The sequence below is a fragment of the Perca fluviatilis genome, chromosome 20 (genome assembly GCF_010015445.1).
Source record: "Perca fluviatilis chromosome 20, GENO_Pfluv_1.0, whole genome shotgun sequence".
Classification (NCBI taxonomy): Eukaryota; Metazoa; Chordata; class Actinopteri; order Perciformes; family Percidae; genus Perca; species Perca fluviatilis.
In genome coordinates this window covers 24,472,581-24,487,520 of record NC_053131.1, presented here as the reverse complement: position 1 = coordinate 24,487,520, position 14,940 = coordinate 24,472,581, and the positions used below count along the sequence as shown (strand labels likewise).

At 42.2% G+C, this 14,940-nt stretch overlaps 3 protein-coding genes across 7 annotated transcripts; 1 reads left to right on the top strand and 2 right to left on the bottom strand.

Annotated features, from left to right (window-relative positions):
- Positions 1-1,665: 1,665 nt before the first annotated feature.
- gjb3 (gap junction protein beta 3) lies at positions 1,666-4,608 on the top strand. Its single transcript, XM_039785636.1, has 2 exons — positions 1,666-1,826; positions 2,496-4,608. Exon 2 carries the CDS (start codon positions 2,570-2,572, stop codon positions 3,428-3,430), a length of 861 nt encoding a protein of 286 aa, XP_039641570.1. The 5' UTR covers positions 1,666-1,826; positions 2,496-2,569; the 3' UTR covers positions 3,431-4,608.
- Positions 4,609-4,990: 382 nt separating this feature from the next.
- On the bottom strand, positions 4,991-10,150 carry hmgcl (3-hydroxy-3-methylglutaryl-CoA lyase). 2 transcript variants are annotated; one of them, XM_039785634.1, is made up of 9 exons: positions 10,019-10,150; positions 9,656-9,739; positions 8,731-8,838; positions 8,487-8,582; positions 8,203-8,351; positions 8,035-8,098; positions 7,748-7,936; positions 7,500-7,625; positions 4,991-5,682 (listed from the first exon to the last, which is right to left on the bottom strand). In XM_039785634.1, exons 1-9 carry the CDS (start codon positions 10,112-10,114, stop codon positions 5,581-5,583), a joined length of 1,014 nt encoding a protein of 337 aa, XP_039641568.1. In that variant the 5' UTR covers positions 10,115-10,150; the 3' UTR covers positions 4,991-5,580. The 2 variants fall into 2 exon arrangements, with proteins under 2 accessions (XP_039641568.1, XP_039641569.1); XM_039785635.1 differs by having other exon boundaries at positions 10,028-10,150.
- Positions 10,151-10,604: 454 nt separating this feature from the next.
- zbtb8a (zinc finger and BTB domain containing 8A) lies at positions 10,605-14,477 on the bottom strand. Of its 4 annotated transcripts, none has more exons than XM_039785631.1 (4): positions 14,300-14,477; positions 12,146-13,020; positions 11,802-11,971; positions 10,605-11,589 (listed from the first exon to the last, which is right to left on the bottom strand). In XM_039785631.1, the coding sequence occupies exons 1-4, from the start codon at positions 14,362-14,364 to the stop codon at positions 11,272-11,274; spliced, it is 1,428 nt and encodes a 475-aa protein (XP_039641565.1). In that variant the 5' UTR covers positions 14,365-14,477; the 3' UTR covers positions 10,605-11,271. The 4 variants fall into 4 exon arrangements, with proteins under 4 accessions (XP_039641565.1, XP_039641566.1, XP_039641564.1 ...); XM_039785632.1 differs by having other exon boundaries at positions 12,146-13,081; positions 14,300-14,476; XM_039785630.1 differs by lacking the exon at positions 14,300-14,477 and adding an exon at positions 13,291-13,873.
- Positions 14,478-14,940: the final 463 nt, after the last annotated feature.

The window sequence follows — 14,940 nt, the reverse complement described above, 5'->3', positions numbered from 1 at the left end:
GCAAGTACAGATGTTGTGTTCACATGGCCAAGCTTTATGCTACAGATGAAGGATAGACGAACATTTGATGAACAGCTGTAGTTGATACTTCTAACAATTTTCTGAGTTTTAGCTCATGGCTGCAAGACTTTGAGATGAAGGGTTTAATTAAGACAAGGCAGAAATATTATATTCCCTTAAAAGTTATACTTTTCACTCCTGGCCCAAGCCTTTTTGTTATCATAGAAAGTGCTAATTATTTGTACAGCGATGAAAATATGAGTACCCCATGTTTTAGCCAGGTACCAGACAACTGGATTTACTGTCCACATCTCAGATTTACAAATCATTTTTAGACATTTTAACCATTTCAGCTTGATTATCAGATTACCTAAATTTGCAATGTATGCATTAGGCATTTCAACAGCTCTTATACCAAAGCTTGTACATTACAGTTTTACAAGTTTTTTTGAAAAGCGCTTTCTTAGCTTCCTTTTAAAATGTTGGGCTCAGTTGTGAGCAATTGCTGTTGTGTGCCTGAAAAAAAGCCCATTGGGACATTGTATTTGATTGTTTGAACAATACAAATACCTCTGACTTGACTTGACTTGAAACTGGTGATACATGAGCAAGTCTTTTATAATGTTATATAATGTAAACACAGGATTCAATAGTTCTGAACACAGGCAAGACCTGGCAGGCTCTGGCACAGCTAAACAAGCTGATATTTGATTTTCCTTATAACGTCTTACATTTTTCTGTAAACACTTCTAATGATGGATTGTTTTCCCTACAGAACAGAAGCACAGTAAAAAGTTTGTCTGGTAAATCTCATCTGTAAAGTGTAAGAAGATAAGTTTGGTCGTAAAAGCAGGCGGATGGTGAAGTGGAGACAAAGGCTCAAAGGGCTCATGAATTGTTATCTGAGAAGAGCGTGATGTAAAGGGGAAAAGAATAAAGGAAACAATATGCCTTTTTGGCACAGGTGTGGGTGTTGCATAAAAAAGAGAAGGAATAAATTAATAGTGCAGGAAGATAAAAAGGAACAAGGAAATTGAATATTTATTCTGGCTACATGACAACAAATTCACTCTGTTTGGTGTGATCTCCCCACTCTGAACTCCTCTCCACCAGCCACCTTACATTTTTCAATAACCAACCTCTTCAGAAAAAGTGTTGTGACACGATGAGGCTGAGGACATGCAACAATAAAAAATGCATTCACCTCAGGGTGTGTCTGCCTCCTATACTGTATGAAGTACTCCGAAACATATTGGGACAGGGAGACGGCACATTCTGAAAAAATGAAACAATGGACATAAATCTCAAAACCTTTGATTAAGTACAAAGAGGGGCTTAGAGGGCGCTTTATCTCATTAACCCTGTCTGAGAAGACTTGGACCCTGGTTGCCCCCATGTTGCCAATCCTGAACTTAAACCTGTGTCGCCTGAAATCAACAAGGCTCTGATTGGTTTATCTGGTTTCAAACTGTCCATGTGTAGGCTTATCTCCAAATCCTACTCAAAGTCCCTGGAGATGGTTTTTGTGATCTGTGATAACTGTTATGCTAAAATGTTTGGTTTGCCACTTAACACTTGGGTATGAGTGAGAGAGAGAAAAGGAGCGAGAGAGAGAGAGAGAGAGTGAGAGAGAGAGGGAGGAACATCTGGGGTAGCTCCAGTCTTTCTTCTTTAACCACACCCACAGGCGCATTTCTCAACACTGCGCTTCTCTAGCTGAACCAAATATGTGCGTTAAAGGACTAAAACGACGTTAAAGCGGCAAGAAATTCCGCGGAAATATAAGCGCGTGTCTTTCAACTAGTAATGGACTAATACTTATTTTGGTAAGTGCAAAACTCGCTATAATGAACTTTGGATGTGTCTAAGATGAGTTCAGCTTTGTGAAGTTCGCGTTTCAGCCAATTGGAAATGAGTTGATTCCTTTTATACGGCAGTCTATGAAACGATAAATAATCTCCGGTGGTTGTAGAAGGGCCTCATGTCGCTAAAGAGCCAATAACCCTGTCTATAAAACATGTCTAAATAACGCATTCACCATGTGCGTAAAAAGGCTGTTTTTTTTTTTAAGACTAACATATTGAAAAGGCTGAAGTGCGCTTTATGTGAACACACGTTTCTTAAATCAGTATTTGGCATACTGCTTTCTGAAATACTTACTAAATACTACTAAACTCCGAGTGTGTTAATAACGTTGGTCCAACTTGTTTCCTTCATGGACGCTCTTGGGACTGTTTGGCTCGAGACCTACTCCTAACTGTGCGTTATTGTCAGAGGTTGTTTCTGGTAGGGATGATAAATGAGGCCTGTGTGAGATGTTCTGTCATTAAATCAGCTTCGGAAGACAAACGAATGATTTAAAAAGTCAGAATGAAAACATATGCGTGATTGAAGCCACCTGCAGTAGCTAAGACACCACCAACAGAGTGAAAGCAGAATACTCCATGCTGCCAATTAAACCATGTTTACCCATTCTTCATTCTGCCTTCCTCCAGGTTTGAAGATAAACTACTATTAGCAAGATCAGCGAGATTTCCAGAGAAGAGGTATTTGACGGCCAGCCAAGGACATGGACTGGAAGACCTTCCAAGCCCTCCTCAGTGGGGTGAACAAATACTCCACGGCGTTCGGGCGTGTTTGGTTGTCTGTGGTGTTTGTGTTCAGGGTGATGGTGTACGTGGTGGCAGCGGAGCGAGTGTGGGGCGACGAGCAGAGGGACTTTGACTGTAACACCAAGCAGCCCGGCTGCGCCAACGTCTGCTACGACCACTTCTTTCCCATCTCCCATATCCGCCTGTGGGCCCTGCAGCTCATCTTTGTCACCTGCCCGTCCTTCATGGTGGTCATGCACGTGGCATACCGTGACGACCGCGAGCGCAAGTACAAAGCAAAGCACGGAGACAATAACAAGCTGTACAACAACACGGGCAAGAAACACGGTGGCTTGTGGTGGACCTATCTGATCAGCCTATTCGTAAAGACAGGCATCGAGGTCGCGTTCCTCTACATCCTCCACCACATCTACGACAGCTTCTACCTGCCGAGACTGGTCAAGTGCAGTGTGTCACCTTGCCCCAACCTGGTGGACTGCTACATTGGCCACCCCACCGAGAAGAAGGTCTTCAGCTACTTCATGGTCGGAGCTTCGGGCCTTTGCATTGTCCTGAACATCTGCGAGATCATTTATCTTGTCTCCAAGCGCATAGCGCGAATTGCGAACAAGCTCAATAGGAACAAGCGCAAAGTGGCTGTGCGTCAAAACGACTACAATGAGGAGGCCTTTGACAACAGCATCGACACAATGCCAACGCTGAGGCTAAAGGAACAGCCTCCATCCTTTAGAAGCGCAGTCAAGTCTTCACAAAGGCCACCTGGACTCAAACTTGAAGAGAAGATACGAGCCTCTGCTCCTAATCTGTCATTTTTGTGAGCCAAAGATCAAGCTGAAATCAAGAGATCAGCAGTGTCTGAGCTAATACCCATTGACAATCCTCAGAAAACAGAGTCAGAACTATGAGCCAAATATCCTATGAGTCAGACCCTGGAAGTTGAGTCATCAGCACTGAAATCATTCCGTGGGCCCCCGTGTCCACATCTATGACTCTTTTTGAGCACAATTACTTTGGTTTCCAAGTCAACATCCACAATATTTACAAGTCACCTATAGCCAAATTGATTTGTTAATAACTGTGTTTTTCTTTTTTTAATACAATAAAGTTCTGTGTGCCTTTTCAACTTCACCCTTTCACCTATATTAGAACATTCCTGTGAGGTTTCTCTCTTTCTTGTGATTGGACTTTTGACACGGGAGGGAAAGGAAATGAACAAGTAAGCAGGACACTCCTGGCAGAGGTATTCACCCTATCTGCCAGTGAACACAGTGCTGTGTCAGGGTGCTCTGTTGTCATTGAATTGTTTTCATTTATTTTAATGATCTCGTTTTATTTAACTTAACTGACATTGCTTTATCTTCACGGTTTGTTGTCCTGATGACATTGAAAAATGGTAAACAATTCTGCATCGGAGTGTGGACACTCCAATGTCATAGAGTTATGGCTGAGAAATACTTGAAGGTGTGCATACTGGCCGACACAAAAATATTTTTACTGCATTTTTTTTTTTCAGGTGAGCAACAAAACGCATAGATTATTGGTATATTTCTTAATCTGAAGCCTCTGTGGATATATGCTTGGTCTCAGGTTTATGCTGCACGGTGTACATACTGTAGACTGTGTGTGTTTTGACGTGCTTGTACACACTCAGCTCATCCAAGACCACTGTTGATTTAAATAAGGCGAAAGGAATGCTGCGGTTTATTTCGGTGTTGGTAGAGCAGGAGCACGCAAGATGAAGAAGGTTGGACAGATGGCTCATTGAACTATATCACGCATTTTTGCGAGTCCCTAATCGTCCACTGTGGACATCAGATGGAAATGTATTTTATGCACTTATTAATAATGCCATTTTTACAAAACTTAATAACATGTATTGAATGTGTTTGTTTGGTGTTTTAACAGTAAGGGCTGCTAATTGATGCCTTATGTTAATTTCATTTCTGGAATATGGTTTCTATTTACGCATGTGGGATAAACACGTTTTCTCCCAGGATACCGTCTGATCATTATTATTTAAGGAGCTGAATTTTTCAATTGATGCTGACTCATTACTAAGTTTCTGACATTAACAATCACCAGGCTGCAATGAAAAATTTATAAAAACATTGTTTAAAAAACACCAGGCTTGCATGCCGATTAGCATTTATTCATTTGAATTAGCTGCGAGTAATCAAGACATGGCATTTTCCTGTCTCTGACAGCTATCTGTTTCTAAGGGTTGTGGGGGGGCTGCAGTAAGAATCTCAGTCTGCCTGTCAGACTTGTCAGTCAGGTTTGAACAAGGTGCAGCAAAGAAACAGCCATTTCTTTTATGAATCATTTCCGCAACAAACTGCAAAATCATTGAGCCTGTAGATTCATCACAATGCTGCTAATTTAATTTATGAAATAGTATTTATTTTTAAAATTCACAATCTAGTTGAATATTTACATGATGAATTTGAAGTGGGGCATTTTAAAATAAATACACAGCACATCAATTTTTTTTTCACAAGCCAGTACAATGCCCAAGTTCAAAAGAACTGATAAGTTTCCATAGACGTTCCCTATAGAGAATTAATTTGAAGACAGTGATCACTGCATACATCAACAGTGAGTTTATCCATACCTAGGACATTTTTACTGGTTCATTATTATAAACCCACTGCCCAGAAAGGAATGCAAGCACACTATTAAAAAACTGGTGAAGGCATAGAATTAAAGTAGGATATGTATGATTAGACTGACTTTACATAAGGCACTGTTTCAGCTATGCTATCATATAGTGAATCAGGTATTTATTCTAAACAGAGGGAGGGGTCAGTAGTACCATCTAAATCTTAAAGTAATATTCTCATACCGGGAGAGGATAAATCAAACTAAAATGAGAATAGGGAGAATAGAATATACAAAGAATGATGGCTCCAGGTTGCATGGTTGTGCTGCAGTGTACAGTCTGTGAAAGAGCCTGTGGTTTGGCTTTTGTCTACAGCTTGCAGGTTGCCTGCGCCACTTTGGAGTTGGTCTTTCTGTTGAGGGTTCGACAGATAAAAGCTCCAGCATCCATCAGCTTTGAGAGGTCCACTCCCTGAGTGGAGGACAGAAAGTCACAGGGTCAAAGTTGAGGGAGCTCACATCGTACACAATAATTAGAACTGCAAACTAATTTATAATGGGGTGGACCGGAACATTGTGCAAAGCTGGTGCATATAATTCATGAAACACCATTTTTTCCCTCATCAGAAAATAAATAAAAATTTCAAATAATCACTTATTTTCCCCGTCCCTTTCAGACAGCTTCTTTGATATTTGGGGAGCTAAGGGTCTCTCTACTCTAAACGACCTGTATGAAAACGAAGTGTTCTCTTTCTCAGCTAAATTTAACCTTCCTAATAGTCATCTCTTTCGTTTTTTTCAAGTGAGGCACTTTATTCAAAAGCTATTTCCCCATTTTCCCAATCGTCCTCCCGAATCAGAAATTGATTCAATTCTCACCTTCGACTCTGGTCAAAGACGAATGATTTCAACCATTTATGGTAAAATTATCTCCTTAACCCCTTCCCCAATTGACTCCCTTAAGCTAACCTGGAAGCATGATTTGGGCATTGACATTTCCGACGACCAGTGGAAAAACATTCTCAGTTTAGTTCACTCTTCATCTATTTGTGCTAGACATGCCCTAATTCAATGTAAAGTGCTTCACAGAGCTCATTTCACTAATGCCAGACTGGCAAAACTGTTTCCTAACAGAAGTGATGCCTGTAACAGCTGCAAACAATCCCCAGCCGATCATCTTCACATGTTCTGGTCATGCCCGGTGCTATCAGATTATTGGTCCGACATTTTCAGAACTCTCTCACAGGCCCTCAATTACACTTTTGTCCCCAATTCCTTGAGTGCCCTGTTCAGCCTTTCCCCAATCACATGTATACCAGCTACAGCGCACTGCCTTTACTACTTTGCTGGCCAGGAGCGCCATCCTCTTTAAATGGAAGCATGCTTCTCCTCCATCACATGACGATTGGATAAGAGAGGTATTACAATGCATCCACCTTGAAAAAATTAGACACTCTTAAAGGTTCCCTGAGATCATTTCATAAAACTTGGAGCCCTATACTGACTACTATTGAGGGCCTTATCGTGATGTCAAGACCTCCTGACTAAACTTCTGTGGGGAGGGGGGAGACTTTTCTTCTTTTGTTTACTGTCTTTTTATTTATTTATATATATTTTTTTACTTGTGAGTGCTACAGGTGGCCTGGGGTGTGTGTGGTGTTGGGTCTATATTGCTGTGGGGAACTGTTCTGATTTTTCTTTTCTTTCAGACACCTTGTTGCATCTTACATCTGTTGTAACACCCTTTGTATGTCTGCAGAAAACTTAAAAAGAAATATAAAAAAAAGAAAATAAATAAAGTACATGCATTAAAAAAATAGGTTTAAAAATAAGCTTCTTTGTTTTTTATTTAAGTAAATAAAAAAAGCAAGAGCAGAATCTTTAAGTGCTACTAATGCTACGTATACACAGAAAAGTGTTTGTTTACATGTACCCGTGTTTATATGCCGTTAATGCCGTTAAGAGCATGCCAAACCTGTAGGTGGCAGCGTAACAAGAAGCTCAAGCCCACGTTAGCTAATCAGAATCCCGAAAATAGCAACAGCAACGAATCACTTCCTCTTTCTCGGCTTTCTAAACCCCCGTTTGTCTCAGTTTACATGCAAACGAAGATCTCAAAAATATCCACTCTGGCCGGAGTTTTTAGAAAGACTCGTTTTCAGAGGCGAATTCTCCGTTTGCGTGTAAACAAAGGGAAATGTCTCCGGTTTTCAAAATAACCATGTACGTGTAAAGAGGGCCTAAAAACAACCAAAAGACAAGCGAGTCTAAAGAGAAACACAGACTTACTGTTTGAATCCCAAGTCCATGCAGCATATAGACTACATCTTCAGTAGCAACATTCCCAGAAGCCCCCTGGGCATAGGGACAACCACCCAGTCCAGCTACTGACGAGTCAACCACACTGATTCCCATCTGCAAAACGCAGAAAATCTGTAGCTTGAAACTGACTGAAGTTTACACAACATCAACAAAAGATTACCTACATGGACAAGATATTTCCAAATACCATTAAAATAACAAGAACCAGGTCTGACCTGTAAGGCTACAAGGATGTTAGCAAGGGCCTGTCCGTAGGTATCGTGGCAGTGCACGGCCAAGGCATTAACTGGCACCTCTCTGCTTACCGCCTCTAGCATTTTACTCATGCTACCTGGAGTCCCCACTCCAATAGTGTCACCCAGAGAGATCTCATAGCAGCCCATGGAGTACAGACGCTTAGCTACCTGCAAGAGAGTCAAAGCTTGAGCTGGTTGCATGAGTGACACAGTGCTTACATTGTGCCATTTTACATAATGTAAACAAGCATCAAGTGAGAACGTACATGTGCAACTTTTTCAGGTGCCACCTTGCCTTCATACGGACATCCAAGAACACATGACACATACCTGCAGTGACAAGAAACAGAGTAGAAATTCATGCCAAAATCAAATGTTATAATTCCAATGATTTATACGTTTGTTGACAGTCAAGAGCGAGACAGCGAACCTACCCTCTAACTGGAACACCAGCCTCTTTAGCTGCTTTCATAACCTCGTCAAAGCGCTGTAAACTCTCGTCCACTGAGCAGTTTATGTTCTTCTTACTGAACAGCTCAGATGCAGCACCAAATATGGCTACCTCTGAAGCTCCTGCTTTTATCTGTAGTAAGCAAGAGGAAGGAAAATGCATTTTAAATGACACATTAAGACAAATCACCTACAGTAGAAGAAGCTAGATATACACTATTTCAGTGTAGCTATTTGGAAAGTGTGTTTGTGTATGATTGACACTCACCGCAGCCTGGAAACCTTTGAGGTTGGGGGTGAGGACTGGGTAAGACACTCCAGGTTTCCTATCAATCCCCTTCATCACCTCCACCTGGTCTGCCATCTAACATTTGGACAAGGATGACAGAAACCATTAGTGCTTTAGAAAAAAAGCCAGTTCCATTCTCATACACTGTGCTTTGGTTTCTGTAACTCATTGGGTGTGTCAGCACTTTCCATATGAATGGATCTGAGTGGGAGAACAAACTCACCTGTGGAACCCATTTTGGAGATACAAAGCTGGTGGCCTCAATGACTGGCAGCCCTGACGCGGACAACATGTCAATCAAATTTATTTTAGTCTCTGTTGGCACCATAGTCTGAGAGTGGGATCAGTAAAGCAACAAGAGGAGGAACACTTGAAAAACACTGAGACAAATGCATGACTGGGAATCACAGACCGTAAAAGAAATGGACGCCGTACATTTCCACAGAGGCGAGTGAAGTCTATTAGAAGCATGCCTTTCAACCTCTTTAATGTAAATTTCATGCCCCCTTTTTCATGTTTGTATGCATGTATCATGTTTGCATTTAATGCTGTCAATGTATTTATGTTTCTGTACTGGAATAATAAAGTTTTTTGAAAGCAAAAAAAAAAAAAAGTCTATTAGAAGCACTTTTTCCGGTGATGGCTGAGCGTTACCAGAGAATGTCTAATAAGGGGAGAACTTCCACTCTCTGGAAAATTCCGGGTAGGGAGTGAGATAGGGAGTGAACAGGCTCTCCATAGACAGGCTCTGGCGTTACGGCGGAGCCTCCATACTGTCTATGGGAGCCTCCAACTGAGTTTGAAGACGTAGAGGTGACGTGAGCAACCTGTCTGAAAGTTGTAAGTCTTCTGATAGCGGTGCCAAGAGAAATCTCAATCATTCCCAATCTTGCAGAGATGGAGAGCGTAGATATATGTAAGGAGATAACATAGGCACAGGCTAATTATTGCTAACTAAAATGCTAGTTAACATTAGTAATTAAACTTAAACAGCTAATGTAAGAGAATACATGAGCTATGCACCTGCTCTATCTTAGTACAGTGATGGTAAAAAAAAGCAATCGGTGGTGTAAATGTTAGACTGAGATTTTCTGGCTATAATAGCTGCTGTGTAATCAAATGAACCAACAATTCTTACATAATGTTACCTTTTCATTCTGAAGACCATCTCTGGGTCCCACCTCCACTATTTTCACCTTCTCTGGAAGAGCTTGACCTGCTCTTACGCTAGCCTGCACAAACACACACACAAACACATTTAGCACAGGTGTGAAGTAGCAGTATTAGTATTAGCAAAGCCGGTCTACGGATATTAGATACGGATACGGATATATTCTACTATATTAGAAATTCTTTGGTATTAGTCAACTAACTGCTGCCTAGTTCACCGACTATGTTAGCTTAACCGTAGAGGACGCTAATAGCTGGTTGACAAGCACTGCCGCCCAGGCTGCTAGCTATACGTGCACAGTTTAACCTGCTGGAAGATACAAGCTCAAGAAAAAACTCACTGCTTTGACCTTTGCTGTTGAGCTAAACGCCACATACTTCTGACCCATGGCTGAACTTAAAGAGCTTCTGTATACAAGCCTCATTACGGCAGCCATGATGGTCTGACCTCACTTCTTCCTCGAGAGGGTGGAACGGAGAGATTATAAAAAGCACTGCAAGGGCGCCATCTATTGGCCGGGAATTTGAATTGAAAAATAATTTTGTCATTGACTGAAATGTTGGTCAGATAAACAGTATTAAACACAATTTAAAGCTGTCGTTTAATGACGCCACAATTAATATTATGGCAAATATTTAGATTTTATTGGGAATTTATTTTATAGGCATATGTACTTTTTCTAAAACAATACATGCATGTTACTGTTCCTTCAAGTCTTTACATAACTGATACACTCTGAAATGACATAAAAACATAGAGCATATACACAATTAATGTTATAGTTGTATGTTTGGCTTTATTTTATTGTGTATTTCATTATTTTCTCCTTTAATGTTCTTGTACTTAATATAATTTCCTTTTATAAGATTTGATTGCATGCACTTTCCATTTACACTACAAATGGGGTGAAAAGACAGACACAGCAATGTATAAAAATATTTTAATGTGTGAAAAAGTAAAAAAACAAATAAATTATTTTTTATCATAGTGCATATTATAATTAAACATAATCATAGAAAACTGCAACCGTGTGACATTGGGGAAAAAGTCTGCGCTTCACTTTCCCTACAGAAAGTAGGGAAATAGCAATAGTCCCTATTCTGTCCAGCTTTTATCAAAGCAGTCCCAAAAAGTAGCAAAGGTATTCTTCCATGCATATGAAAAAAATATATATATATATATATATGTTTGAAAGAGTTATCATTCAACTATAATTGAAGCAAAGGAAACACTGAATATGCATGCTTTGGATACTGCATATCTTTATGAAGTTTAACAAAAAGCATTCCATTTTGTCACAAAGGTCAACATCTCATTTAAAGTAAAGATTAAACAGTTGCATGTAACTAATAGACAACTAATATATCATAAATGTGTGCATTTACATTAGTGGATTACATATTTTGTGCATAAATTCTCTTGCATGGCTTTAGCACGCACACACGCACGCATGCACAACAGGATCACACACACACACACACACACACACACACACACACACACACACTCTCACACACACACACACACACACACACACACACACACACACACACACACACACACACACACACACACACACACTTTGGTTTAATTTCACTGCAGCTCCTCGTCACTGTCGTCAACCTGTTGGATGATGAGGTCAGCCCCCGAGTCTTCAGCCAGGTCGTCGTCATCGGTTACCATCCAGCTCCTCTTGCTGTCCCCCTCCTCCTCCCCGTCCACTCCCAATAACAGGGCCGGTTCCTCACTAGCACCATCTAGACTGTCCATGGGGATCTCATCACAATCCACTTCCTGGATGCATGTGGTGCACATGCGGTAGCGTCGTGTGCCCTCACACACCACATGCCCAGTCTCCTCCGTCACCTGACACTTACACTTCCTGCACACCAGCTTCCTGGCTTGATGGATCTTTGAAAAAACAAAAGAATGTTACATAAAAAAAAGTTGGCTTGTGTTTCTGTAGCTGTATGGGTAGGTGGCTGTAAACACTCATACATGATTTTTTGTTTCTTCAACCCTGCAGCGCAACCTGAAGTGAAATCTTTATCACAATGTCTATGTTTCTCAAGCCGTTTCATCAATAATTAATTACTTTAACCTCCTGGTTGTAATAAACCTACCGTCTCAAAATGGCTACGAAGATGCTCCAGGCGAGTAAAGCGTTTATTGCAGGCCTGACAGGGGTACGGCCTCTCTCCAGTGTGGCAGCGCAAGTGACGCTTCAGGTCAGCCTTCCTCTTCACTGTGTGTGTGCAAAAGGGACACTTGAAGCGCATAATGGGGTTGGAGTCTGCAAAGAGGAAGAGAAAGTGTTCAGAGCTTTGGCTTTTCTGTTTATTCCCTGGATATCTTACTGGCTTCCTTTGAGGGTTACCCTCATGCCAGTCTGCTGATGATGTTATTCCTTTGTCACTTCTCTAGAGAACTATTGTCTTTCCATTTACTCATATACAGTCCTACTCACCTTTATTAAAGTGTCCAATAACACCCACAATAGGTGGCAGAGTAGCATACAGCTCCTCTGCCTTTTCAGCCTTTCGTGTCCTCGCCTCCTCGATGTCTAAGTCTTCAGGTTGGTTGGAGCGGGTGCTGTTGGATGCTTTCCTCTTGGTTCCCCCTTTACCTCGCCGGCGCTCTGATCCAGGCAAGGTGTACAGAGGGTCCTGAGGGTCCTGCAGGTCCTCTGCCTCTGCATTGAGATCATCAGCAGGGCTGCTTGGGTTGGTCTTCAGGGCTGAGGTCGATGACTCCTGGTCTGGGTCTTTCCCCATGAAGTTAGACTGAGTTCTGGAGTTGTCCCGGGTCCAGAGCGCCGGTGGTGGGCTGACAGAGCTGAGGCTTTGCTGCTGCTGCTCTGAGGTTTCCTCTCCTGCCCCACTGGTAAAACTGCAGGTCTCAGACAAGCTTAGGCAGCGGTCACTGTCTTCATCTTTCACACTGATGTCCAAGGAGGATTTGATAAAGTTCTTGCAGTAGTTGATGACATTGTTCATCTGCAAGTAGCTGGCTGCAGACATCACCTCAATCACATTGTGACTGGAGAGGTCCAGCTGGCCAGAGTAGATGAAATCCAGGATGACGGTGAAGGTCTCAGGGCTGAAGACGTCAAAGGTGGCGTTGACAGAGTCGGACAGCCCGTCGGGCCCCTGGGACAGCAGCATGCGGAAGTAGCCGCTGCTGGCGTACAGGACGTTGCGGTGGGCCCTGAAAAGCTGTCCCTCCACCAGCACGCTGCAGTCACAGAAAAGTTCCTGCCGGCGCTGCTGGTTGAGCTGCTTCAGCAGGCTGCTTTGGTGAGACACTGTGATGTCAGCGGTGTTGAACCACCTCTGAGGCTGCCTGCAGGAGACAACATGATAGCACTCACACTGGTTGTGCATGCGGCATAGACTGACTTGTTCTGCAAGACAATAACAGATCATAGAGGCCTTGTGGACACTCATTACTGAAACTGAGACACTTCCATCTTCATGATCTAGAATAAACAAGCTAAGACTATTCATGCACGAGCCTATGCATACATAATACATAATCGAATTGTACATATTAACGGAAACATGCACTCCTGGGGTGTGATTCTTGGGACATCTGACCTTATTACCAGCTTACCTTGGTAAATGATTAGCTACAGACCCCAAATATTGACAGCAGGTCACATAGCAAACACACCAGTGACACCCCATTGATGTAGCTGTCAATTCTCCCCTGTCTTTGTTTCTGCACTGGACTATTTCCAGCTCAGCAGACCATCCGCCCACAGGACTTCATTCTGCACTGTGATTGGCTGGACGAGCCTTCAATCAAAATCTTCTTCTAATGGGCTACACCCGACTCCAGTCAGAGAGCATCGGGTGGCAAAACCCTGTAATCATCTCTGAGGGACGCTAAAGCGCGCATGAAATATCTGATGTTACAAACAAACCAGACTCATGGGAAGAGAAAAAAGCACTGTTACCGGGCATGATATCCAAAGAAATTGCCGAAACCACATTGTCAGAATAGTTCCTCTTTTTCTATAGTAACCTATTTAGCCATTCTCGTGTAAAGTCTGCATTAGGCTACACGCATTCATTTTTAATTAGGCTACGCGATGCTTGCTGACAGGCTTCACAACGCCCGATAACCCACGGTGCAACGCCCGCCCGCAAGACTCTATAGTGCTCCTCATTTCACACGAAATCAAGTCTAGTATGTTTACCGAGCAATTCTCCCTTAATTCAGGTATCAGTCGACCTACAGAACGGCATGAGAGTGCTGCAGTCCTGCGAGAGAAAAGCGGGCAGCGGCGCACCAGAGCAGCCCAGTCTGTCCTGGAGCGACGCCCACTTCAGGCTCCAGCAGCACACAATAGAAAAATAGATACAAACCTCCAGCAACTGTGCATGCTGCCAGTTGATAAATAAATATATTCACATAGTATATTATATTAGGCGCTAAAACGCCCGTTTTCATCCTAAAGACCACCCCCACTTCTCGCCGGAGGTCCGGAGCGCAGCGAGCACCGGGGAGGATTTGCCTGCTGCCCAAACCCAGCGACTCTTTCCCAGGCGTGAGGTGTCGGAAGGACCCGCTTACGCCCCACGCCGTGATACCCCTGACAAAATCCATCGATACTCACTGGTGACTTGATTCACCCGGCGCCCGATAGAGTCTACTCGCCCCCAAGTCTGCCACCATTTCCATTTTTAATTTCTTTAGCCTTATTTTCTGTGCTCTTTTTTTCTCGTCCAGGGTCCACAGTCAGGCACTTCCTGCTCAGCCCTAAAGACCGAAACCCGGTTAGAGCGACTGGAGCAGTGTGCTGACGTGGGTGTTTATTAACTGGGTGCCCGAGGGTTCAAGGAGCCATTTAAAGCCCTAGTGCCCCCTTTAAATGTATCGTATGGACAGAATATTAATATTGAACCCCCCCCCCCCAAAAAAAAAAAAATAATTTTTTTTTTATTTTTTTTTTGGGTTTTTTGGCCTTTTTAAACCCTTTTTTTCCCTTTTTATACTTGTATTTTTCTCAACTGCCTTGATATTACTATGATAATGTGTTTCTGTGATGTCCAATAGTGACTTTTCAGCAAACTTATTACAAGTGAGTATATTTTACTGGAATATTCTTATTTTTTTGTCACTGAATCATTTTTCTTTGTTAGCATTGAAATAGTCAATCTCCCCTAATTACAACTCATTTCACAATAATTTGAAACGTTTCATAATAGAGTGGAAATGAAGGCTTCAGTTTTCTCAGTAAGAAATTTTATTTATTCA

Excerpts from the sequence above, each read along its gene's own strand:
- hmgcl (XM_039785634.1), bottom strand. The coding sequence starts at position 10,114 with ATGGCTGCCGTAATGAGGCTTGTATACAGAAGCTCTTTAAGTTCAGCC. Across the intron at positions 9,740-10,018 it reads CAACAGCAAAGGTCAAAGCA|GCTAGCGTAAGAGCAGGTCA; the intron begins GTGAGTTTTTTC and ends GTGTTTGTGCAG. Across the intron at positions 8,352-8,486 it reads TCAAAGGTTTCCAGGCTGCG|ATAAAAGCAGGAGCTTCAGA; the intron begins GTGAGTGTCAAT and ends TGCTTACTACAG.
- gjb3 (XM_039785636.1), top strand. The coding sequence starts at position 2,570 with ATGGACTGGAAGACCTTCCAAGCCCTCCTCAGTGGGGTGAACAAATAC.
- zbtb8a (XM_039785629.1), bottom strand. The coding sequence starts at position 13,226 with ATGTACAATTCGATTATGTATTATGTATGCATAGGCTCGTGCATGAAT. Across the intron at positions 11,972-12,145 it reads TATTGGACACTTTAATAAAG|ACTCCAACCCCATTATGCGC; the intron begins GTGAGTAGGACT and ends TCCTCTTTGCAG. Across the intron at positions 11,590-11,801 it reads TTCGTAGCCATTTTGAGACG|ATCCATCAAGCCAGGAAGCT; the intron begins GTAGGTTTATTA and ends GTTTTTTCAAAG.